The sequence below is a fragment of the Drosophila subobscura genome, chromosome E (genome assembly GCF_008121235.1).
Source record: "Drosophila subobscura isolate 14011-0131.10 chromosome E, UCBerk_Dsub_1.0, whole genome shotgun sequence".
Lineage (NCBI taxonomy): Eukaryota > Metazoa > Arthropoda > Insecta > Diptera > Drosophilidae > Drosophila > Drosophila subobscura.
Genome location: NC_048531.1, coordinates 15,627,651 through 15,654,509, shown reverse-complemented (window position 1 = coordinate 15,654,509; position 26,859 = coordinate 15,627,651). Strand labels below are relative to the sequence as shown.

At 44.3% G+C, this 26,859-nt stretch overlaps 3 protein-coding genes across 3 annotated transcripts in view; 2 read left to right on the top strand and 1 right to left on the bottom strand.

The window, feature by feature from the left end:
- The window catches only part of LOC117890135, a 54,676-nt gene extending 36,184 nt beyond the window's left edge, over positions 1-18,492 (top strand). Inside the window, exons 3-14 of the mRNA XM_034794821.1 lie at positions 4,330-4,465; positions 8,642-8,850; positions 8,919-9,163; positions 10,942-11,014; positions 11,557-11,708; positions 11,775-11,982; positions 12,048-12,178; positions 12,441-12,594; positions 12,715-13,515; positions 14,510-14,809; positions 14,967-15,367; positions 16,698-18,492. Coding sequence (XP_034650712.1) covers positions 4,330-4,465; positions 8,642-8,850; positions 8,919-9,163; positions 10,942-11,014; positions 11,557-11,708; positions 11,775-11,982; positions 12,048-12,178; positions 12,441-12,594; positions 12,715-13,515; positions 14,510-14,809; positions 14,967-15,367; positions 16,698-17,288 — 3,401 coding nt within the window. The 3' untranslated portion in view covers positions 17,289-18,492. The remainder of the gene's footprint in view (positions 1-4,329; positions 4,466-8,641; positions 8,851-8,918; positions 9,164-10,941; positions 11,015-11,556; positions 11,709-11,774; positions 11,983-12,047; positions 12,179-12,440; positions 12,595-12,714; positions 13,516-14,509; positions 14,810-14,966; positions 15,368-16,697) is intronic.
- Positions 18,493-20,463: 1,971 nt separating this feature from the next.
- Positions 20,464-20,944, top strand: LOC117890137 (cuticle protein 16.5). Its single transcript, XM_034794823.1, has 2 exons — positions 20,464-20,571; positions 20,628-20,944. Exons 1-2 carry the CDS (start codon positions 20,566-20,568, stop codon positions 20,922-20,924), a joined length of 303 nt encoding a protein of 100 aa, XP_034650714.1. The 5' UTR covers positions 20,464-20,565; the 3' UTR covers positions 20,925-20,944.
- Positions 20,945-25,851: 4,907 nt separating this feature from the next.
- LOC117890876 lies at positions 25,852-26,444 on the bottom strand. The gene is made up of 3 exons (XM_034795968.1): positions 26,377-26,444; positions 26,235-26,315; positions 25,852-26,172 (listed from the first exon to the last, which is right to left on the bottom strand). Exons 1-3 carry the CDS (start codon positions 26,423-26,425, stop codon positions 26,054-26,056), a joined length of 249 nt encoding a protein of 82 aa, XP_034651859.1. The 5' UTR covers positions 26,426-26,444; the 3' UTR covers positions 25,852-26,053.
- Positions 26,445-26,859: the final 415 nt, after the last annotated feature.

The following is a 26,859-nucleotide window of genomic DNA, read 5'->3' as shown; positions in this document are numbered from 1 at the left end:
CATAAATGGACAGTCGCTCGCAAATTGTCATTGGTCACGTGCAGATACGTTGGGAGAGAGAAAAAGAGACCCAGAGACAAGACTTTGTTGCTGTTGTTATTTGAAAATATAGAAATAAAAGGGAACACAAAAAGAAACGACCCAAAGAGATATAAAAGCTTAGAAAGCCGAAGTTTTAGCTACTCTTGCAGTTCGAGCATTGCCTTTGGCAGTACAGAAAACAGCGAAAATGTCGATGGAAACTTATGAAAATGCATTTTATAGTACCCCGAAATGACTTCTAAAATATTTGAAAATATAAATAAATATTTCTGCAAAGCTTCAGCCAGTTATGCTGTTCAAGCTGTTAGGTTACCCTAACGCAAAGGGTATCCAAAATCAAATAAGAAACACTTTACGACAATTGCCGTTGCTGTTGCTGGACTTTTTGTAGCTACTGTTGTGGAAATTGTTGTTGCTACTAGTATTGCTGATGGCGTCATTGGAGTCATTGGCAATTTGTCGTCGTCAATTGTTAGCCGGATTGTCGTTTGCTGCTGCTGCTGCTGCTGCTGTCATCCATCGTTCAGGTGTTGGTCCCGAGTCTCTGTCAGAGTTCTGCTCTGCCGTTTGTAAAGAATTGACTTGCACACACCCGACACATTTCATTCCATTTATAGATATTGTTGTACCCCGCCCTGCCCCACTGCTATTGAAAAGAAAGCATAAACATTTCGGATTTGATTTATTTACTGGATGTATGGGCGGCAAGTTTTCTTCGTTTATGCCATTGTTTGGCGCCAGGAGAACAGAAAAAAAGCTTCAAAGATCTCACACTGTGCGCTCTTCGGAGTGCTTTCTCCCGGAGTCCCTGCAGAGTGTGCAACAACAAATGATCTGAATAATTACCTCATCGACATGCATCTTAGGAATCACTTGAGGCTATTGTCAAAATATTTTCACAGTTGCAGGCAAAACAAATAAATAAATCAATAACCTCGGAAGCAGATCTATGGCTCGCGTTGGTGGATGCAAATGCACGGATGACGGATGAACTGGATAATTGCTTGTGGCACTTGGGCTATTGTTTGTTTTCTCAAAAGTTCTAAATGAGCTCTCCGATTGGTTGTGTGCCCACGGGGGGCATGCAACGGGGCCTAATGTGTGTGCGGGGAAGCAGGGAAAAGTGTCTAAGAATTTGGACTGGAAAGCGGTATTTGGAGGGAGAGTTTCCGATCAAAATATGGAGAAAAATTTAAAGATATTGAAGCAACGAAAATGGAAACAGAACGGTGCATAAATCTACTCCGAATTGATTAGTTTTGTTCCTTTCTGTAGTAAACATCCACATTCTACTCCGAACCCACTCCTAAACTCACTTTTATTTCTTCGAATTATTAAAATTGAATGAAAAGAAGACATGAGAATCGGTTGGGAAATGTACAAAGGGAGACATATAACTCCCTCAACAACATCAAAGATTAAATATTTTATTGAGAGTTTCCAAGAATATCGAATGTACTACCCCATCCAATCCCAGATGTACTCCGAGCATATGACACATGATTCCCATATTCCACGAACTTGAATGAATTTTTCGTTGGTTCATAAATTGGGTCCCTCCAGTCGCTCGAGGACTGCCAACGAAAGTAGTATTAGTTCTTCAGTGTTCTCTCTCTGTATTTTTGACGGATAAAAAGGGAGAGAAACAAGCAAACAACTTGGTCATATCATGTTGACGCCCACATTAAGTGGCACAATTATGAGGCGACAACATCGGGGCCACGAAACGAACAACATCTTGCCTCGCTGCTTCGCTGCTTTGTTGCTTCGTTGCTTGTGTCTTGCCTGGCCAGGCGGTCTCTTGCCTCAATGCGATGTTCCGCTTAATTATAGAATACATGAGCCGGGAAATCTGTTGCATGCACCATTAGCAGCCAAATGTCCATCAGTCAGCAAACAGATCCAACGAAATTTGTCAAAATATTTCCCCGCCAATGAAAATAGAAATCAGAACGACACTTAAATGCACTTCCCCAACCACTGGGCCGGCTGGGCTGTGGCGGCAGCGATCATTCAATCAATATCAATCCATCCAATCCGGAGCGTGTGACAGTAAATCTCTTGGGCTCCAGTGAGGGTCAGAGAGGAGGCCCTCCCCCCACAACAACTAATTTCCGCCATGCATCAAAAATCGAACAGATCGAAATAGATCAGAGAATCAGAATCGATTGCAAAAGTTCAGAGTCATTTGTGCGTCTGTGAACATTTGTTCGACTGATTGCAATTAGTAATTGAACTCTTTCTCTATAGAGAGAGAGAGAGCGAGAGAGAGAGAGTGAGGCATCTCCTCTTTGCCCTGTCCATTTGTATCTGTAACTCATTTGGTTGTTCGTCGTCGCCTAATCGCTTTGATCTGTTGACCTAAATCCAAATACAAATTCCCATTTTCATTTTCATTTCGGTGCCATAACAAATTGCATTTGGGGGCCTCAATGAATTATATCATTCATCCGATTACCAATTGCTTCGCTTTGCGTTGCGTCGCCGCGTCGCGTCGCTTCAGTTCAGTTCAGTTTGGTTCGGTTTTTATTTTATTTCTGTGGCGCCTCTCGAAGCCCTCTCGGGGGGCAAGGGCCCTTAATTTGTTTAAGTGTGTTTATGCATATCGCTGAAGGAGGATTGCGATTGCCTAATGGCAAATGTTACTTATGGCTCGGAAATCCGGAAATGCTAACGAACGAAAGTGCCGAGTGAGTGGCACGAATGATCGACATTTTGGATATTGTTTCTCATTAAGAAATTCTTGTAATTTAGTGAGCAATTGAACCGCTTAAGGAATATTTATGGTTAATCCTACAGGCCATAGCTTATGGAAAAGCAAACAGAAAACTAATTGGAAACATTCCTTCCCAGATCTAAAGGCTTTCTGTTTCTAATTTGTTTTTATTTCTATACAAATTTCATTTATATCAAAACTACTTCATTTCGAATTTATTGTTTAGTTTTCGTTCGCTTCTCATTCTCTTCCCCGCTAAGCCCTACACTTATTGCATTAAATTCCCTTCTCATTATATTTCTATGTAATCATAATTGTCTTCCTCTTCAATTCCTATGTAATTCATTTAATTAACTCTAATTTAATTACAATTCTGTTCCGTTCTCATTTTAAGCCCATTCCTATACCCATTTCTTTTACCTACAACCACAATTTCCCTGCATTTATTTGCCATTCCATCATTTAATTTGCATTAATTAAATTAAAATACACTCGCTGTACGAGTACACTCTTCATTTCCTATTTCCCCAATTTTCCAGTTGCCACATATCACCAAAATGTGTAATTTTCCTGTCAATCATTAAAAATTCCCCCATTAATCGAATAAAAATGCATTAAAATAATTGAATTTCGTTGCCTAAAGAGCGGGGGGAAGAGAGCCAGAAGAGGCTTCTCATAGATGGGGCAGCAGCAGCAGTAGGAGCGAGGGGGAGTGGCTGGGAGGTACTACAGCTAATCTAGATAAATATTGATTAATATTTTGGAAAGGCATTCATTCAACGTAAACGTTCAATGGATGGCTGGGGCTGCTCCGCATGCCACATATAGGCACGTACGACAACGCCCTGTTCTTGGTGTTGCAATACAAAATATGGAAAATATAATTTGTATAATTACAATGCCTCTTGATAATAGCAAATACACACATACCAATCGCTCCACGACACCCAGAAAGAGGCAACACCCTGAAAATGGCGGGGGGAAGAGCAGCCAGCGTGACATCTACTTGTACCTATGTATGGGTCTCCATGGTCGTGTCACGCGCCCATCTCCAGGGGGCCGCACAACTAATTGAAGCTCCAGTCCCCCAACTTCCCTCTGTGCTGAGCGGCACGCACAGCGCCATGGCATCGATGTTGATGGCTGTGGAGGCGCCACTCGCTGTGCGGTGACACTGCTAGGAGAACGATGTCTACGACGATGATGATGATGTCTCCATGTTGGAATCCGCACAATGGGACTGTGCGCAGTCGTCTCCGAAACCCTTTCAGCGACGACTGTGGGTCTCTTATCATCAAAGGGAAATCAAGCTGTCAGTCAATTTATAGTTTTGTCAGTATACACAAAAGCCAGAGACGGCGGGCGGAGTGTCAGGGTCAGGTCAGAGTTCACATATTTCAATTAAGTGAAACCACAAAAGCGTTTGTTCCCCCCCACACACACACACACAAAAACATCCAAAAAGCCATAGAAATTATGCATTTACATCTAAAATATATAAGTGTAGATATATCTGTACCATCCATTACCATTTGTTAATGTGTATTATACATTTGCTTGCCTTTTTGCAGGACCCCTATCGGAAGTACTGACAGCCGTGGGCTCGGAGGTGGCGCTGCCCTGCGATCTGCTGCCAGGTACAATGATTGCCGACAAGGTCCAATTGGTCATCTGGTATCGTCAGGGCAATGTGAAGCCCATCTATACGTAAGTGGATATGTTATAAATAAAGACAGACTATGCAAAAGATGAAGTTAGAAAGAGTTGTAAAGTTAAGGACTCCCCTCCCTGTTCCTTAGAGGTTTCTCTGGCACTCCAATTTGTATGGCGGCTTAATTATAATATCATCATGGCATAGGCTTTAGAATTTCCCTACCCTTACGTACTCTTATCCATGGCATAAGCTTTCAAATTCCCTTTGCTTTCCTTACTTCTAAAACTTCTACTGCAAAATCTCTTTTAAAATATGCCTTAAACCCAGTTCTTTACTCAATTTTAAGGATTTAGGACACCTTCTCTGTTCCCCTCATGGGATCATTCCACAGTGACACCACGCTAAAGTGTCACCCAAATGAATTTCACTTAATAATTGTATTTTTGTTGTTTTTGGCATTAGCCAAACGACCCATACGGAATACGATTTTGATTCCATTGGGAATTTCAGGCAATTATGAATTGAGGCCCCCCCAGCAGGGAAGGCAGACAGATACACCCATCGATGGTAGGCCTGGGGATGGGGTGTGTGTGGGTCTCATTACAAATTCTATTAGCGTGGGGCATTTATGTTGAATTTGACGATATAAACATTATTTACACAGAAGAAGCGACGTGCATCGATGTGGGGGCTTACAGTAGAGGCTCTCTCTATGCTCGTTACCTCCTCACTCCCTCCCTCCCTCTCACTCACTCTTAACCTGGTTGCTAAACAATTTTTAACAAGCTCATCATCAGGGAAAAGCAACGAAAAAGCGAAGAAAATTCTCGTGTATTGTAAGGCAGTGGGCCAGGAAATGTCGCAAGGTTTTGTGGGGGGTGCCGGCGAGATGGTGGGGTGAAAGGTGAGTGACAGGAAGGGGGTGAACATGTGTGTGGGGTGCACAGGTGAAAGGTTATGGGGGGTGTAGCAGCAGGCAGACAGAATTGTTACATATTACATACAGCCACTGACTGGCTGACTGCCTCACTGCCTGACTGATTGGCAGCGCAGCAATTCGGTTCAAAGGTCGCTCGTTGGCAACTCACTTTTTGTGTCTTTTTTCTCTGCTGTTGTATGTATGCCTTTTGCCATTTTCCAGGAAGAGCCCACAAGGGAGAGTGGTGCCTCAAGGCAGTAGGAGACGGGACGGAGGTGTACTCGAATGTAGACAGATGCGCAATAGACCAGAAATTGATTTTTTTTTTTCTTTATATTATTTTCCATTAAATTCATTTCTCTTTTTCGCTGAATAAATCGTAAAATACGGAAGGAAAGGCTGGCTGGCTGTTGGATGCTTTGCATACCCTTAAAGGGAGATGTTTTCACAGACAGATAGAGAATGATTCCGATCAAATTTCTCTAAAAGTGTAAAAATAGTCACACAAAGATTCGTTTCCTGTAATTGCCGGCCTTTTGCTCCAGTTGCTCTTTTGTAGGACCCTCTGTAAAGGGCATGTGCCAAACAAAAATCGATGAGTTTCAAGTCAAAGTGTCAATGCGCACACTGGAGGGATGTGCATTCATGTGGTCCACGGTGTGACCTCGCTGGCGGCGATTGCAATTACCACAGCCACTCGAACGTGAGAGGAAAATGAGGGAAAGTCTGCTGTTGGGTGAGAGAAGGTGGCATGCCTCAGCTTTTATGACCGCATAAAGTTGGTGGTTTATGCAGATATCTACCCCACCACATTCTGGGTCTTGTACTTTTCAACCGCCCGCATTTCTTTATTGTTTTCCATCAATTTTAATTTGCTCTTTCTACACTTCATAAATTTTGTATTCTCTTTCTGTTGTTTCTGTGTGTTTCTGTGCTGGGTTCTCTCTGGCTGCGTGCTGGAAATTTCAATATGGCCAAAACGCTCGGCAAAAGGTCGAGAGATTAATTGCATGGGAAATTTGTTTTCCAATTGCCCCGGATAACCCATGGGATAACCTCTTGCCACTTTAGCCCCGCTTCCAGCAAGGTATGCTTTCCTCTATGTGCCTCTCCCTCACTCCCACGTCTTGGAGCATAATTTAATTATCTTTAAAATCCATTAACAAATATCCCATCCATCTTGTGCCACTTACTTCTGTGTTCCATTGTTGGCTTTGGCTTTAGCTTTTCGAGTGCATTTCCCAATGTGTTTTGTGGGCTCCGCTCCAATGATAAATCATCCCGAGAGGCCAGCAATGGGGGCCGGGCCCCGTGATCCATTCAAAATGTGATATAATCTGTGGAGAAAAAAGGCGATAATCGAGTAAAGTTTTCACAACTGAACCTAAACTTAAGCTGCATTTTCTTAAACATCAATCTAAACTTTTTGTCTAAGATCTCCCAACGATTCTGTGTTGCAGTAGAACCGATTTTTACCCATAATTCACAGCGAGTCGAAAACCGGAGAATTTAAAAGTGCTTCCATGTGGATTTTTATCACCCAAAAGTCTCCACACGAAATTTTAATGCCTTGCGGCCTTTTTAAAGCCACTTAAAGCCAGAAAAAACCGCGACACCGCCAGAAAATAAATAAAAGCAAAAAACATTTAAATCTCGTGGAAAACAAAGTGAAATGAAAAGTATAAATAAAATTGGAATCCGCTTAAGCCGCAAGGCGTAGCAGAACAAGCGCTAAATTGATCAATTAATTAATTGAACTATAAAATAAAAATGGAAAAGCGCACTTCTGCGGGCTTGAATTGCAATGGAATTAACGCCCTCGTGCACACACTCTACTAAGGCATAAAGGAAAATGCAAAACAATTTCCCTGTTTTCACTCAAATTTTTAAATCAAACCCGACACAAGAGTCTTCCATTAAATGGTTAACAGAAATGCTGCAAAAATACAACAAAATGTAGACCAAATCTGATTCTGGCGACTATTTAACACGCTCGATTATTGTAGTTTCAGAAAATATGAGAACAAACAATTTGTGTTGACATTCATATAACAGTTTTTTCTTACACTCAAGAAAGTTCTCAACGAAACACGCAGGCAAAAATCTCTGCCGTGCAAGTCCATTCATGTTCACGACACAATGGCAAACGGAGGGGTGGAGTAAACTACGCAAAATTGTGCTTGCAATTTACATACATTCGTTTCGGCTTCTGCTTGCTGATATTCGCTGATAAGGCATAGCAGAACAGCATATATTTTTGTTGTATGTCGCGCTCTCTCAGCTTAACCACCAACCGGTTTCTCTTAAGCGATTGAGAAATGTTTTCGTCTGCCGGTTGCACACGTTTACACAGACCACAATACGCCCCATGTTCTGAACGACAAATGGGTATAGAAAAATCTATAAAAAAAGAGACTGAAAACCAATTTAAATGTGACCATTTAAAAATTCTAAAAAGAAAACAAAGACAGCGAATAAAAACTGAAAGCAAATGGAAATCAAAAGTTCTGTAAATGCATTTAACGATTTAGCGCGCAGATAGACGGGAGGTGGGGCGCAGAGGGCGAGGGCGAGCCTTTGGGCCGCCGTTGACATTTAATGCGGCACTTTGTCAAAATGCATAGAACACAGAGCAGAGGGCCATAAAACAAAAAACGCTTTGCCATAACAATAAAAAAACAAAGTTGCCTTTCGGCCATTCATTGCACTATTCCCTCGCCCTCTCTCTCCCCTTGATAGGGGTATTTGGTGTCTGAAAATAGTTGTGGGTCCCAAGGCGAAAGCTAATTAAGTATTCTATTTTTAGTGGATTCCCTGGATTTGACACACATTTCACTTGTCCCGCCGTTGTCTCCTCAATTGTTTGAGCAATAAAATCAATGAGCCAATGGCCAACACAATTTTGGCCTGTAAGGTGTGTTTTTGTCTTAAACGTGTCGAAGGGGTCTTTTGTTATGGAACTCAATTTTATGTTCAATTAATTGTTCGAGCACAGATTGATGGAAGGTTTATTTTAAGGCGTAACTTGAGGGGGAACGCTGTGAGTTGTAGTAAAAGTTTAAGTAATAAAAAGTAGAACTAATTTGAATTTAGCTCAGCCTAAAGTTTAGTTACAGAAGTTACCCAATTTGTTCTATCTTTCTGTTCTTTTTGAAACTCTCTTCGTAGATTAATATCTCTGAATGTTTCCCTAATCCATACTCAATCAATATGTTTAACTCTTTTCGTACTACTTAAGCTTCGATCTTTATCTGTTTGAAGTTCCTACATTCATAACAATTATCTTATATTTTGTTCATAATTGTTCCAGCTTTGATGCCCGTGGACGTCCCCTGCATCAGGCCATACCTTGGGCGGACGACACTGTGTTCAACAAGAAGGCCCACTTCCACTACGACACAAATCCGCCTGCACTTCGGATCAAGAATATTCAGACTGTGGACGCGGGCCTGTACAAGTGCCGCGTGGATTTCCACAAGTCGCCAACACGGAATTGGCGCATCAATGTGACAGTTCTAGGTGAGCTTCCCCCTCAAAGCCTCTACGCTCAAGAGCTGTAGCACTAACTGCCGTCTTCCCTTGTGTAGTGCCGCCAACACAGCTCACGATACTGGATAACCATGGCGCTGAGATACGCGACCAGACAGCGGGACCCTATCTCGAGGGTGACAGCATCGACCTGACGTGTCTGTCCAGTGGGGGCGTGCCACCGCCAAGGGTGTCGTGGTGGCGCGAGCATGCCCTGATCGACGACTCCTTTCAGGTGCTGCCCGACGGCTCGGTGCGCAATGTCCTGCGGCTGAAGAACATACAGCGAAAGGATCTCTTGACGGTAAGTGACCTCTCCCGGGTCCAGTGCCCTTTTGTCGTTGCGGCCTGCTCCAAATATCGTAAGCCATATTTACGGCATTCGCTTTGAATGGAACAAAGCCCTCCTCTATTTTTCGGGCAGCACAATGCTCTCTCTGCGGCTCCCTGAGCGCGGCTGGCCATTTATTTTCGGTGTGCCACAATGAGCAGCGGGCCCCCATTAATGACAGCGCTCCGTGTGGCAAGCGCGACCGCCGTGGCCGCACAATGGCTAATAGAAATCAAATGCAACGGCCTGCATTCCCTGGGTGGCATGTGGTTGCTCTCTTTCTCCCCTCCTCCCTTGCCCTCTGTTCTCTGTTCTTTTCTGCTCTGTTCGGTTCTGTTGATTCTAAGCGGATTTCCCTCCGGGTCCATGTAATGAACATTATTGTTACGCCGCACTAATCCCGCCATTCAGATGTGCCAGTGCCAGTGCCAGCGCCTGGCCCCATCCATCCTGTGGGTTCAACAAATTGTTGGCCTGCCAAGTCTTTTGTGCTGATACTAGTGGCTGGCAATGGATAGGAATCACTTGAATGCTGGTCATGTAATACCAAAAGTTATTGGCTTAAACCTACAGATGACGTATGAATGAACGCTGTGATTTATAGGAAGTTTCCATATGAATATCATGAGTGGAATACTGCCAGATATAATGATAGGTGGGAATTTGTACAAAGGTGACAAATTTTAAAGGTAAAATACATTTAAAAATCATAGAAAATTCATCAATGATAAGCAAATTGCTATAACATTGATTGATATTCACAAATTAAATATCTTTTGGGAATTAGAAGTTCTAATCGTAAGGAAATTTCATAAAATTAAATGTACATCGTTAGAAGAACAATGAAATCAATATTCTCTCCGAGTAAAGTACTAAAACCGAATCATTACCATGCATTCCATACAGTACAAAGCTGAACAAAAAGTAATATCAACTGGTCAAACCCATTGAAAACACTGCATAAAACTGTCATAACTCAATTATTAATTATCAATTTTGATTGCTTACGCTTGAGCTACAATCGATTTAAATGGAAAATAGTCAACCACGGCCAGAATCGAGAACCGTTCGAGATCAATAAACACCTAAAGACACTCTGATGACCCACTGTGCGTGAACGAACCCGCTTTAGACCCCCTGCCTGCCTCAACAAGAGTCCCGGAGTGTACACAGATACAGACATATTATATTGTGTAACCAGATAGAAATTTATGACCTAATTTTCCAATCGAGAAACGAGAAACGAGACTTTAGAGCTGGCAATGCGGCGAAACCCAAAAGTTATGCAAATATTTTGATGGCACGACAATGTTACAATTTTCCTTTTTGGCCCAATAAAATGTCCAAAATGTGTGCGTTTGTGTGTGTATAACATTTACAAAAAGTATCGAATTACTAGCCACAGTCCAGCAGCAACCACTAATATCCAGAAAATACTTGTAGCTGGGGAATTTATGTTATCGAATATAGTCGTACATTTGCCAACCTTTTGAACTCTTGTGTTTGGTTTCGATTTCTGTGTGTCTAGCTCGAACACGGAGAGAGAGAGGAGTAGAGGTGGAGCAAGAGCTTGGGGCATAATTGATTAGACTTTGCGTGAGTCGTGTTGCAGCAATTAGAAGTAAATGTTAAACAGGTTGATTTATCATCTCTTCCCCTCCGTTTTATTGGATATTGTTGGGATATTGGATATTTGTAATTGACAGCCATTGGTAATAATTGTAATATATAAATCATTAAATTTCTTTCAGATGTACACCTGCCAGGCAACCAATGGGCATGTGGTGCCGGCACTCTCAAAGAAAGTAATCCTCGACTTGAATCGTAAGTTGTGCTCTTTAAATACAATTTCCAGCAACAATTTTTTTTGGTTGGGCTGCCAAAACAGTTCAAGGACAGTCAGCAGGGCTGGTGGGCGTGACATTTCGCATGGAAATTAATGTAATTAAAGTTTTGTCATTGCCTCGCAAGGACGCGCATGTCGCACGGACTGGCTGCCTCCACATTTATGCACATTTATGGTTATGCGGGCGACAGAGAGTGGCCCTGTCGGTCTCCATGCTAATCGTATTGTGGGTCCCATGGCGGTGGCGTCCAATGATGGGCATAATAAAATGTGTGCCATAAATAATGAACATTTCCATAAAGGTCGCCCCATATATGCATGTACATGGAACTGCGGCGGAAGTATAGAGCCTTGGATACGAATTTTGTGGGCTGTGTCGCTGTCCTTGTGGGGGTAATAACTGAATATCGTAAACTTAATCACACGCCTGATGGCAGACCAATCGCCCAGGGGCTGAATAAAACTAATAGAATCATGTGGAACCCAATTCTAACTTTAAATATTCCCATCCCCTTCGTAGTTCCGCCGCTCAATCTGCTGCTGCAGGGTCTGAATCATGCAGTGGTGGCCGGCACTCGCACCCATGCAACCTGCACTGCCATCGGAGCTCGTCCGCCGCCGCATATTATTTGGTCGAAGGCTGGACAAATCCTAAAAGGAGCTTCGCAATCTGTAAGTCATTATCATCACGGAGGAGAGAATCCTGTCAATTATATCGATCCATCATTATCATCTTAGACCTCTGCTGATGGGAATACCACCATTTCCGAGCTTATGCTAATACCCGTACCGGAGGACAATGAACGGCAGGTGGTCTGCTCCATTTCCCTGAGTGCGGGCATTACCTCCCAGCAGCTGCACGAGGGTCACACCACGGTGATGACAACGCTCGGCAATGGCAATACGGGACTGTACCTCAAGGATTCACGCGTGCTGAATGTGACACGTACGTACAGGAGGTTTCTCAGCCAAAGAGGGTACATTTAAAGCTCATTTCTCAATTATTTATAGATGCACCCATTGTCATACTGAATCTGGGCGCTCCACTGGATCCGAATAACCTGCTCAAAGGATCGGATGTGTACTTGGAGTGCGATGTGAAGGCCAACCCGGCGATAACGCGCGTTGAGTGGTATCACAGTGTGAGTAGAAGATTGATTTTTGGATATTTATAGTTGCATATCGTAGATTAGACCCAAAAAATAAGAACAAGTTAAAACCAATCACGTAAAATCAATATCGTAAATGCAATGTCGTAAATTGAATCTCGTATAACCAATAACGTAAATTTAATTGAATATCGTAAACTTCTACAATTTCTACTCGAATTATTCGAACGAAAAGCACATCCCACAACACAACTTTAACCTCTTTGTTCTCTCTTCACCTCTCTGGCACACACAGGACAAGCAACTGCACTCATCGCGTGGAATAATCATCTCCAACCAGACGCTGGTGCTGCAGGGCATCTCAAAGTCCTCGCACGGGCAGTACTTCTGTCGGGCGAGCAACCTCCAGGGCAGCGTGTCCAGCAACGAGGTTTACTTGGACGTGAAATGTAAGTGCCAATGAACCAATCCTTTCCTCTCCACCTCCACACTTCTAATTTGACTCAACTTGACTTCAATCTGCACTTCTGTTTGCCCCCAAACACATTCTCCCGCTGTCCGCCCCGTAGATCCACCCGTTTGCAAGTCGGAGTCGACGATTATACGTGCGGCACTCAAGCAGACAATCAACATCACCTGCGAGGTGGACGCGAATCCACTCGATAATCTAAATTACAAGTGGCACTTCAACAACTCGCTGGAGAGTCTCATCGAGCTGCCCCAACTTGGACCGGTGCTGCTGTCGCTGAAATCGACTTCCGGGTCCGGTCCGGGCTCCGGCTCGGACCTGGGCGGATATTATCAGCGCAGCAAACGGAAGCACACACACGGACTGCAGCGAGGACTGCTCCACGGACGGCACGGACGCACGGCCAGCATCGTGGACATGTCGGCCGTTCGCTTCGAGGACGAGGACTACGCAGCGGAGGGGCACGAGTTGGATGGCTATCAGGACTATGGCGAGGAGACGCCCTACACGCAAATGGTCTACTCCAACATGGTGCACAAGAACCATGTGGAGAACAAACAGCCACAGCGGAAACAGCTGCCCCAGTTGCTGCAGGGTCAGTCGTCGAGTGGCGCTGGCAGCAGCAGCAGCAGCGACTCCCACAACAGCCCTGGCCACCACGCATCCAATTCTGGCGGCTCGTCCTCCCTGCAGTTGGTGGAGCGCAAGCGGCTGGCCGCACTGCACAAGCAGCAGCATCATCGCCAGGCCATGACCATGCCCACCACAACGTCGGCGCCCCCGTTGAACAACGTGTACAGCTACCACGTGGAGAGCTACGAGAGCTTCGGCGCCATTTCCTGCGTGGCCAACAGCCCGATGGGCCAGAGCCAGCCCTGCTGGTACCACATACAGCCGGCAGGTGAGTTACCAGCCACGCGGACACTCGGTGACCATTCAGTAGTGGAAAGATAAAGAAAAAACGGGAAAGAAAAAGAATAGTAGACATTTGGATACCCTAGGAGAACTATCATTCGAAGGGGCGCAGCAGCCGTCTGTCTCTAGGGTGTCTGATGGAAGTCAGGACATAGATATGTTTAGATGAGATACAGAATAAAATGGATAGAGCACCCAACACCCCCAGGGCACCGCAAGAAGGGTAACAGCAAGTGGAAACAAAAAAAAATTTAATTAATTTCACATCGATTGGCACATAACAAAATACCAACGCAACAGCAAACATGTTTACTCAATTGGGGTTGTGGTTCTGGGTGGCATGACGCTGACTCGTTGCCTGTTTGGCCAGTAGATAATTGTTGCACGTAGCACGTAGCCACCGCCTCACCCGTGAGGTGAGTGAATCTGTGCTCGTTATTTACATTTGGCCCACAGACAAACTCCTCGACTCCTCCACGCCACTGCACGGCTGTGTGGCAATTTAACGCGTTGCAATGTCGTCTCATGCGTTGTTGCAGCATCCACGGCACTACCGTCCGTACTGTCCCTGACAGCAATAAAAGCCATGTTTACCAACGCCATCTGCCATCTGCATGTTTGTTTCCACCTTCCGATGCAGCAAACTGCAATCTGCACACGGCGATAATCTGATAATCAAATGCAATAAATTGCCAACGCACATCATTTATTTATAAAACCACCGCCTGACCATGGCCTGAAAACTAGCCAGAATTTCGGTTTTATGGCTGGCAGAATGAAGGCTTGAGGGAATTTCTCCAACTGAGGGTCAGGGACAGAGAGAAGAACAGACTACAAAAAGGAGTACCTTAATCATAGGCACATTTTAATTGGAAAACCATCTACAGAAAAAGACAAATCGGAGCAGTGAAGCAGAGTAAATTTCCATGCCAAATTATAAACCAAACTAATCAATTCCATCTCCTAAACCTCTCTCATAGATCTTCCCGAAGCGGTGAAGAACTGTACCGCATATAATGCCACTGCCAACTCGCTGCAAATCCAGTGCATACCTGGCTTCGATGGTGGCATACCCCAGTACTTCCATGTGCAGATCTACGACGAACTGAATCGCCAGATACTCTACAATGCCTCGTACAAGTATCCGGAGTTTACGGTGAAGCGTTTGCCCAGCGATTCCGTGTTTGTCATACGGGTGACGGCGGTGAATGCGCAGGGGCCCAGCAAGGTGGCCCACCGACTGAGGGGACGGACGCTTTCGGCGCCATTGTTGCGAACAGGTGAGTGTCGGTCGGGTGTCGTCACTTTGCCACATTGCTTTCCCGCTGCTGCATTGTTTTTTTTTGTCCATCAATGTGCGCACTTTTTTGTCATTCAATTTTTCACAATTTCCACGCGTATCTGCTTTCTGCTTTTTCCCTGTCGATTCCATCGCAGCCTCGTCGACAGCGGTGCTGGTACAATTGACGCCGCTTCTGGGCGCCTTAGTTGGTGTCATCGCCACACTGATTCTGGTCGCCATTTGTGTGGTGATCTTTATCAAATTCCGCAGCAAGCGCGGTCGCCGGCACGGCAATGGCGGGGATGCCACCACCACAGAGGCGGACAAGGGCAGCGCGGAGCCCCTGTCCCGCAATATGGGCAGTCATTCCAGCCTGGAGGACAAAAATCCGGATGTGGTGCCGCAGGAGGCAAACAGCGAGGATGAGTTCCATCAGGAGGAGAAGGCCTTCGACCGATTGAATATGGAATCGCAGCGAATTTTGTATACGCCACCGACGCGCATTAACACCGCATCGCCACCGCCACCCTCGCTGTCGCCCACGTTCGGGAAGCAGGTGAGAATTCAAATAGGATTCAATTGTTTGGGCATACCCCTATTCCCCCCGCGAGTCTTGTTTTTGCACTGGGAGAGAGAGTAATCGAATGGCAGGTTGCATCAAGAGTTTGAAGTTGGTGGGAAAAATTAAATTCAGTTATTTGTAGCTCTGTACCCGGGTGCATGTTTACTTAGGCAAGTGTCGCGTGTAGATAGACGTATGTAAAATGTACTAAAATATGTAGTTAAGCAACTACAGAAAGACATTCTGATGAAAAAGTGCAGTATACTTTCAGGCGAGCATTAAATAACTTGAATTCATGTGGAATATTCATGGTTTTTGTTTATGTTTAATTAACACACTAATTCCCTCAATCAACACCGCAGTAAACAAAAGAGTTTTACCCAGTTTTCCCATTGGTAGGGTTCGCCTAGCACATTAATGAAACTTGTTATTATGCATTATAGACACGTGTCTCAATTAATCAAGGGTCAAGGGTTAATAGGGAGGAGCCAATAGGGATAATCTGGAACTACAGGTACGAGTACAAGTCAAAGGGAATACTTAAACGTTAGAGACTAATAAGGAAAATTACCATTGTACTTGCTCTTCAAATAAATTGGACTTGGCCACCCTTGAGAGGTGCGTTGAAGAAGTTCCTTAAATCAGAAACAATCTTCGTTTCAATGAATGTTTCATAATGTCCCGGCCAATTCAGATTTTCTGCCACACGTTTGGCTTGCAGTGTACTTAAAGCTTCGTCCTGCCACAATCCTTATTTTCCCTTTCATGTTTCCAATTAGCCGAAATAAATTACACAAATTAGTTTCTTTGTTTTTGTGCCTCCACCAACAAAGTTGCCGCTGACCCAGCCCCACCCTCGCACCCACTGCAGTTCTATCAACAATGTTGTATCATTGTTTGGGTTTTAAGGCAAAGGAGCAGAGAAAGGAGGGGGAGGAGGGGAGGAGGAAACCATCAAATTTTGATGAGGCAAATGTTTTTGTGTGTCCAGTCGCCAGCAAAAGTTGAAAAATGTTTGGCTTTTGTTCAGTTTTTCTTGCTCCCCCCCACCCCCTGTTGTTTCACTACCCCACACCCTTGAATGCTTAACAAGCTCATTAGAAGTTGTTGGTGTTTTTGTGGGTCACTTTTGGAACTTTTCGATCAGAATTTTGCGCCCCATAAATGTATGCAAGGAGCTGCAGAAAACGAGAGGCTCCCCCTCAAAAGTTTTAGTTTTTATTTTTAATTATTCAGCAAACAGCAATTTGTTTTTGTGTTTAATAATTACTCAACGCTCTATCAACTCTTTGTCTCTCCCTCTCTCTCTCTCTCTCTCGCGCAGTACGGTGAACTGTCGCTGACAACGAATCCCGCCTTCAGCCTGTACAACACCCCGCAGCGTGCCCCGGCCGCCCAGCGTCCCGTCTACACAGCTCCGCCGCCGCTGCTCTCCACCCGAACCCCGCCCAATATCTACACCCGCATTCCGGGCCGAGGCAGTGGCTGTGGGGGCGGTGTTGGCGGCATGCCTGGAGGAGTCGGTGCCACCAGCTATCACCTGCCTGCGTATGAGACGCGCACCTCTCCCACCTCGCCCTACGGCTCCACAACCACCTGCACCATGCCCCTGCTGGGCGGCCAGTCCAACGGTTCGCTGCAGACCAACAGCAGCGGCGGCGGTGGCGTGGGCGGGGTGGGTGCCTGCAACACGCTGCCCCATCCGGGCAGCCTCCACACGAGCGGCATCTCGGCGGCGTTGACCAGCTCGGTGACCAGCGGCAACATCACCATCGGCGCCGCCCAATCGCTGCTAACGTCGCCCCGCTCCCAGACCGCCTACACCACGCTGGGCGGCGGTGTGTCGCCGGCGGTGTGCGTGCAGTCGCCACTGCTGTTGGCCGGCGGGGGGAACTATGAGACGGTGAGCTCCTGAGAGTTACCCAAAGAGGACATCAAATGTCAGATAGTCTGCATAGGGGGGAGCAGTACGTGCACCACCACAGCGCTGGGCGCTGAGCGCACCACAATCGTCTAAGCGGAGCAGCAGCAGCAGCAACAGCAGCAGAAGTCGCTGGAGGAGTGCCAGGGGCGGTGCGGAGGTAACTGAATCCCAAAAATCTGTATTATAGAAGTAAAGCTGCCGCTTTAAACAAAAATCTCTTTCAAAAGCGAAGCGAACAAAAACTCTTACAAGACTTTCCGACTTCAAGCAGCAAAAACCACATTTAAGAAAGAAACTCTACATAAATATAGGATAAAAATTTATATATATATGCTGGATATAGTTTAGACCCGATCTAAGTGTAAGCCGAAGAAGTAAAAGCATTTACATACGAGTATCCATATATTATATTTACATCTGTACCATAGCAATGAATGTTTGATGCTTCCCCCCGAAACTTCCTTTACCAAAATGTGGGGGTCGGGCCCAGAACGATCTTTGTGCGCAAAATACTTCAGTGAACAAAAGAGCTATGCTTGTGAAATGATACGAAATAGATCCGAACACAAACACACAAAAAAGAAAACTAGTTTAAACTTCAACTAAGAGATATGTATAGCGAAATCGGAATTACATGGACACTTATCCATGCAGTGTGTAAATATGTGTGTGTAATTAGGCTAAGAATGAGGTCAGCTTATACTTAAACTAGCCACTAAAATCGTAGCCTAAACTCAATTGAACCTAGTTAGTCCCATTGCGAATCTACGAAAAGACTATCCCCCCTGAACATAAATAATTATAAATAATAAAATTACAGAATTTAATGGCATATCTCTACATATATAATTATAATACATATAGCACAAAAAACCACAACAGCAGCAACAAAGGAAACCACATTTAAAGGAATCTAAACAAAAACCAAAATAGGCGCAAAACTAGAGTATATATTGTACATGTATATGAAGGATAAAGAAGAAAATACCACACGATATGGGGAATATAATTGTGTATGTGCATCGAATCATATTTTGTTAAGTGTGAAATGAAATTTTATAAAAATCTGTTGTCAAACGAAAACCTTTATCAAGTCTATATGGCATATGAATATATATCTATGTATTTGTATGATCGATCTGTATGTATCCATAACCGAACTGTGTGCGCGCGCAAAAAGAAAAAGCAAACCAAAACTAAAGTTCAATGTGTCTCCACCACAACCACCACCTGCCCCGAAAACAATTTTCAAATTCAATTTTAACTTTAACTACCGCTAAGAACTTTCTATGTAAATGTATATCCATCCATCCTCCCTCTTACCCCCCTCTCAACATGCAAAGTGCTTCTTCAATGACAAAATCAAATTGAATTGTGACTCGAATTTTAAATTGGAAAAACGTATGAAAAACGAAACAAAAGAAATCTTAAGAATAAAATTACATTTTGGTTTAAATGTAGAAGTTAAGAATTTTTGGACTCCACAAATGCGAGAGCATACTTGAATAAATATGTATACATATATATTTTCATAATCCTAAATCTAATTTGTGTACATTTAACCCTTGATTTGTAAGAAGGATGAATATTTATTTTGTGTTTGAAAATGTTTATACTTTAGTTCTAGTTCCCCCCTGCCTCTTAATGTAACGCAAATTATGTTTAATGTAAACAAACTTGAGCAACAAACCAACTGGAAAATATGTGGAAAACAAATAAAGAACATTTTTGAACAAAATGTGTAGCAAAGTAGCAGAAATTTGTTTAATTCGAAGGCCTGGGAGAAGTTCCTTTTACGAGTGTCGAAAAAAAGTGTCTTGGTGGGGAATATTTTTCATCATTTGCTCAGGGTAAAAAAGGAGTAAGAGAGTAACCACAATGAGCAGACCATTTCGCCACAGGACATGAGTTCGTGTACGCATATTTGTCCTTTTGGCAGGACACGCAACACACTTTTTGGAATTAATTAACGTGAACCCCCCAGACGAAGTCAAAACTGAGCTCGCAACACATGTGTGGATGTCTAAATGGTTCGGATGGATAAATGTTTGCTGTGTCCACATCCTGCGGCGAAACTTGTCACAGACTAATTTCGTGTCTCAGCTCATAAATTGATATTAATGAGCCTGCCGCCTCCTTGCCGCACTCCCCTTTCTTTTCGCGTATATTTAACATTTTGTTTTGGTTCGGTTCGTTGCGTTCTCTGACAGTTACAAAGCGGCAAGTAGATGGGTAATTTGAGCAGGACACCAGAGTCGAGCCCTGTGGCTCTGCCGACATGAACATGGCACTGATGGGTGGACGAGAGCTTGGGTGTGGGTGTGCTCCCCCGAGAGACTTTGACACATTTGCCTGTAAGCATAAATTGTATGCATAATTTTTGAGGGCACAATGTCGTACATGTGGAGAGAAAATATTTGTGGTAGCTATTTGTTGAAGCTGATCTTTAACTCGGTTTCTTCTCCATCATTGCGATGGAAACGTTTATTCGGGGCGCCACAAGGTGGACCATCGGAAGCCAGATCAGTGCCCCTCCGCTCTGCCTCTCTAAAATCAAGCCAGCTTATATTTATAAATACTTTTCCCTTCATTCTACGTTCAAAATGACAACTAAAGTCGTTGATTTCCGATAGCTTATTGAACACTCAATGGGATTCCTGCCAATAATCACGCCGGCCTTGACACTTGTGGCCACCCCTGCAATCATTTCCACGAATTTTCACTGTCAATGCCAAAGATTCAATTGTGGCACATTTTTGATGACGTAAATTACAATGATTTGCTGCCACTTACGCTTTCCGTTCGAGTGTAATTATATTTGTGTGATTCCGCTTTGCTGCCACTTTCGTTTACCGCCATTAGCCAAAGCTCTTGGCTCGCACTTTTGGCTTGTCACCAGACTTGACCCACACAAAACCGACAAACAATCAAGCTCTCATTACTGACGCCCGTCCCTCCGTCCGGCTGTCTGTGGACCCTTGTCAGGTTGTTGTCTGTTCGAAAAATAGACAAACGAACATTCATTGAGCAGCTTGTACCGTGTGGAACAATGCTAATCCATTCGATATGGCATGCTACCGGATTAGCTGCCAATTCCACATCCACATCCGCATATTGCAGAGAACTTGTTCTCTGGCCATGCGATCTTGCGATCTTTGATTGGGTATAAAAGCTGTGGCCTGGCTGGGTAACAGCATCAGTCAACGCACTTCCTTCAATCTTTGAAAACGTTCGTCGAGCACACACAAACCCCAAAACAAATATCAATATGAAGGTGAGTACAAGATAATTATATCCCCGAAACCTCTAATATCATTTTTGCCTGTTTAGTTCCTCATCTGCTTGGCTCTCTTCATCGCCGCCGCCCAGGCTCATGTTGTGACCCCCGCTGTGGCCACCTACGCCGCTGCTCCGGCCCTGACCTACGCTGCCGCACCAGCTCTGGCCTATGCCGCTGCTCCAGTGACCACCTATTCCGCCGCCTATCCCCGTGCCTACACCGCATACGCACCTTCCGTTTACTCCTCAGCGTATGTGCGATCGCCTTCGGTGTATTCGGCCTATGCTGCTCCTGTGACCACCTATGCCGCTGCTCCCGCTCTGGTCTCCACTCTGCTGAAGAAGTAAGCGCATTGAAACGATCAAATGAAATGGAATTATATTGAGGACTTGTGCAAAATAAAATTGTGAAAGAAGACAATTATTTAAAGCTTTGAATTCAAGTGGGAAACTAAGTAAAAAGTCTTGAAAAAGAATGGGGAATTCCTAGGAGTAGTAGGAACTAAATATGAGGAGATATTCTATGGTTAAAAGTCTTCAAATTCCCTTCATCAGAGTAAAGAAACTCACACACAAAACATCAACTTCCAAGGCTACTCCTCACAGCATTTCTGCTGCTGATGCCTGTCCTGGCTAGGGTTTATGCTCCTATTTGGCATGCCCCTCCAGGCACTCCTGCAGCTGTCTCTGGCTAACTGTTTACGGTTAATTCGTTGGCATAAATAATTTATTTAAACTTGGTTTAGTCGCCCTGGCATGCGGTTCATGCTCTGGCATCCACATGCCCCTTAATGTTATGCAAATGAATTATTACTGAACGGGTCTAGGGCTGCGACTGCGACAGCCACGTGCCACACAAACACACTCGCACACACACACACATGAGGAGGCAGTCGTCTTCGTCACATAATCCTCAGCATAAGCACCGCATAAATATGAACCCAGTTAGGCACACGGTGGGGGGAAACAGAGTGGAAGTGCCTCCTAGCACCTAGCACCTAGCACCTAGCACCTAGCACCTCGTTGCTCACAAAAGAAATCGCACAAGTAAATTTATTGATTGTTTCATAATGCACTTATCGTGGCGCGCCGTAGAGAGCAGTCCTCCCCCCATCCAGCCCCGCATTTTGATCAACTTCCGGCAAACGATTATGCGCAACAACAAAAGTTTTCCTCGCTACATTTCCGGTGAAAAACTTTAGCCTAAATCACTTAGACCTCTTCCTTGAGGTCTTTGAACCCCCCTCAGGCCAGCCCAGCCCAGCCGAAAAACAAGTGTCGAAAAAGCACACAGTGGGTGGGACTTGGGCTGAGCGGGTGGCAAAAACTTTAGAAAGTTTGAAGTCAGCAACAAACAGCAGCAGTCAACAGTTGCGAAATCTAGATATGATTCCATTTCTGGTAAACGTTCTGTCAGCAAAGAGAAACAGAGAGAGAGAGAGAGAGAGAGAGTGAAGAATAGTTCGAGTGTGGGTCCAAGTCTGACTTCTGACAGGGTATTTTAAATAATTAATCAACGTTTTACAACAGTTTTTGCCAAGTAAATATTTAATTAACCATTTGGCAATGACAGTTTTAAAAATATGTGCAAGCACAGACAAATGTTTTGGGTCAGGCGGCAGGCAGAGGATTCTGTCTTCTGATGATCTCCCCTGATGTCCTCTTCTGTCCTGTCGCTTGCTACGCAAATAAATAATGCAAGAAAAGTCAACAGAGAAAATAGAAATGTTCCTTCGTGTCGAATGGAAATAGATGGAAATTGTGCATAAATTATGAATGAAAAACCTGCCAGCAATTAAGTGACCAAAAACAACCAACTAAACTGAAAGATTATGTGTGTAAATTCTTAGTGGGGGAAAACAAACAAAGGGAGTCGGACCAGATGCACTTCCGATACTCGTTTCGTCTTTCAGCATTTCATCGAGGTAAATTCAATGCAGCCAAGGACGTGACATTCCTGAATGGCAAGCAGCGGGGGGGGATGCAGAATCCTTTGGAGTCCACCACTCGAGCCGGGCAGATGTTTAATATGCACTCCACCAGGACATAGGCTTAATTACAAACAGCACAACAATACGAATATACAATATGCACATAAAATGTACGACTCCTGCTCGTACATGAATGCAACAGACAACTTGCAATGGAAATGGAGGATGAAGAGGAAAGCGAGAAGCGGGAAGCGGGAAATGAATATCGGATTATTTCTGCTTACAGCAAGAGCTTTCCTCTCTGTCGCCTCTCGATTGTTGTTTGCCATTCGAATCACTTCTTGGCTCCGACTGGCAGTCTCCCCTCCCCCTCCCCCCATTCAATGGACGCATCCTCCATCTGAAGGATAAGTATCCTGTAGTAACAGCAGGGCGTGGGCGTGGGGCATAGATTCCGTTTGAATTATTATTTCATATTTCTTAGCTCTATCAATGGGAAGGGGAAATGAGAACAATTGCCATGGCAGCCGACAATTGCCTTATGCCCGGCAACAGGCGAACAAATTCCAATGTGATTGATAATTCTTCCCGTTGAGTCGATTGTCGGGTCTCCGTTTGAGTTAACAATGCCATTGAGCTGCGAATTCTTTGATTTTATGGAAATTAAATTGAATATTTACTTATTTAACGTACGGGCAGAAATCTCATTAGAGGCAAAAGCTTTTCATCTTTCTGTGCATATGCCTATGTAGAGATTTACACACATAAGAAATGTTGCCATGTCTTTTGTGCATCGTTCGAGCCGAATTACAATTTCATGATAAAATATATAAAGTGCAAAAGTTTTGTTTTCTTGTTTAAATTAATAAAACATTCAGCCGGGTTTGAGCAGCACACTTTACTGTGCAAACAAACTAAAATTAACTAAAAATTTTGCCTGAGTAGAAGCAGCAGCAGCAGCAGCAACAGCGGAAACATTAAGCAAACATCCAAAAAGTATGCTTCAACTTTGGGCATTACATAAATTCCACACACACACACACACACAGAGCACACACATAAACACACCATAAGGAAGAGCAGGAAAAGCACATTAAAGCTTAGTTTGAAGAGACAGAGAGAGGGAGAGAGAGGGAGAGCGCAAGCAAGTTGTAGGAAAGGATGAAGTGGAAGACAGCAAACAACGATAACATTTATCACGAAGACACTTAAGGCTGACTGAAAGGGGGTTTGGAGGAGCAGAGACGGCAGAGACTACAGACTACAGAGGCAGCCATGAGGTTTGTTAAATCAATTTGATAAACTGTCAATAATGAGAAATAATTTAATGCGTAGAGCCAGACTCGCACCATGACCCACGACCCACCCACACACAGCTCTGAAACAGATTTCCTCTGACTGCTCGTCATAAGCCATTATGAGGAACTTGAGCGGCCTCCTGCCACTCATCCACACTCTCCCACCCATCTCTACCACTGGTGGTGGTGGCTGCTGCTATTAGCACTTGGCCAAGTTGAGACAAATTTTTGGTTGCTTGGACAAGCGAAAGCTGAGATTTATCAAAGATATCATTGAGATGGACCAGTCAACAGCCAAACAGCCAACAATGACGAAAAGTGTCAACAGAAGCAGCAAAAGTTGCAAGACGGCTGGGTGGAGATGGAGGTAGGTAGGCCAAGAGCTGGCAAAAAGGGAAAGAAAAGCGGCGGCTAGATAACAATGCCAAAATGGCTGCTCGAAGCTGCCTCAAATGGTGTTTCCAGGGAAGGTGGAGGAAGCGGCAGAAGTAGCATGAGCAGCCAAAGGAGTCGAGTCGAGTCGAGTCGACTGAATGGTGACGACAATGACGATGTCTGTGCGTGCGTGCCCCAAATCCTTTTGTGCGGGCTGTTGGAAACGACCTTCATAAAACAAACACGCCGATAATGAGAGAACAGTCGTGGCTTCTCCTCACAAAGGAGATGGGGCATTCAGGCCCCATTTGGTGCCAGTCCCGGCTTTCGTCTTGTGCCCCCACATTCCCTTTGAGAGTGCAACTAACTATGCGATAATCGGCATTTGATTTGGTGCCAGCGCCAACTTTTCTCAAGAGTTCTTCTTCCGTCACAGGACGGCAGAGTGGAAAGTCTACTCTGGCCTTGCTCAAGCCTCCCCTCGCCTTCCCTGAGCTGTATGATAAAGGGTTACGTTGCCCCAGGCCTCCTTTATCAAATCGATTTGGTTTGATGAAATTTTCGAGGTTCACAAAGATGGAAGGCGCATGGCAGGAGGGTGGCTGGAGCATGGTAATGATGTGTGCCACCGCAACGTCAATGGGATACGGCGGATTACATTTAAAGTTTTGCTGTAAGGGCAGGCGAGGGCGCTTATGAAGCTTATGAAGTTCCGCTGGATAAATGCTGCTAAATGCTGTCAGCTTTATGTTATAGTTCCAGCCAGAAACTTTAGAAGTCTTGAGGCATGGCACTTAGAGAAGAAATTCAGTTTCGACCCTTCTTCATTTAGAAATATTTCGAAATGCTCTCAATACGGGTACCCAGTCTAAAGCGCTTTCTTTTGGAGGAAAGAGAAGAACTAAGACTACAAATATGTCTATTTTCGAATGTACTCTCTCGTATGTAAATTCCTTCACTTTGATGCTTTCCACTCATGGCAATCTCCTGGCACTACCTACTCCTCCTCCTATGATATATCTGTGGGTGGCACCGGGTAAGGTTGGACTAACCACAAAGATATCTGTTTACCTTCAAGTTTGCTTCGCTTTGCTTTGGCTTTCGGCTTTAATCAAATAATTTTTACCTTTTTTTTGGGAAGGAATTTTGTAGCAGGGAACATACTTTTTATGTGAACTCTTTTTGCCTTTGCTTTTGCCTTTGGAACATTAAGCCAGTTAAGGAGCGGAAGTCATGTTAGCTCCGGCCTGCCACGCCTGTCTGCCAGCCCCTGACTTCCTGCCCCGCACCTGGCTACCAGTTCCCAGTTCCATGCCCCACCTGCTAAATTTGCATAAAAGATGCTTTTCACTTTTTCCAGCAAAAGAAATGAAAAACTCTTCCAGCAAATATCTCAGGTCTGCTCCTCCCCTTTGACGGGCTGGGCTGCCCGGGAAAAGTGAAGAAGTAAAATATTTTTCGGAGCAACAAGGAAGCGAAACGAAATGAAAAACGCAGAGAAATGGTAAACTAAACAGCAAAGGGCGAAGAGCGAAGAGGAGACACCAACAAAAAAAGGGAAATAGCAACACATGGAATTTTCTCTTTTTTTTTTTGCTTTGTGTTTTTTTCTTTTATTTGTACGTATTCTGTTTTGTTGCTGTCGTGTGAAATTAACTTAACGGAAACGGAAATGGAAATGGAAAATGGAAATGGATGCTGCTGCACACGGCCATATGGCCGGTGTCATGGCACACCCGAAGCCGCTGCGGGATATGAAGCCCAAACATGATCACCGCCAGCTGTTGCACTTCTCTACGTATCTCTGAATCGCTCCCTTTGCTGTGGTTTTTCTACTTATCATTGTCTATGGTCTCTCTGGTGGCACTACTAATTATCCAATGAGAGAAGACTGTTGACTGCTGTGCTGGAATTCAGGCTCCAGCTCTGTCTGAAGCCGTTGCTGCCTCGACCTCAGCAGCTGCCAATAGTTGCAGCAATAAAGGAAGAGAGCTGTTAAAGTAAGAGCACAAGAGGGGGTAATCAAGGAAGTTTTTCTAATCGCTTTAGCTCACTTATAATGCTGAGCAACATCCAGGTCAAGGTGGCAATAATCATCATCAGGTTGCTGTGAGCCGCCGCCTCCTCAGTCGATGCTAGAGTTCAGAGAAGTTACAGCGCTACTGTTGTGGGTTGCTTGAGAGTGTAGGAATTTACCTTTAAGATCTGTGATATTTTCATTGTTTTGCGTTGAATTGGAAAGCATTGCTGTTGCCTCAAACCGTTCGCTGTGGACTGGACACGCTTCGATCTATGCAAACTCATTTTATTAGGCAAACCCGAACAGCTGTGTTTCTATCTATCATTGCACATTTGCGTGATTTTATCATTAAGTCTGGTTACAAATCAGCTGTTTCTCTTTTAAGCATAGGAATTCTTCGAATCAATTTTATGCGCTACTTATGAACAGCTGAGGGAATACCAAAAGCTGGAATTCAAATAGAATATCTTCAGTTTTCCTTAGAAACCCTCAAGGTTCAATTTAGCTCCATGTCAGAGCCGAGCCTAACTTCAAAGTTTGTTTTTTTCCTACTTGAGTGATGTCTCTGCTGTTTGCTTTTCTTTTACTTTATCATTTACTTCGAGCTGTCAAACTTTCTTCTACACTTTATTCACTTTCAATTGCATGTACCGCATTAA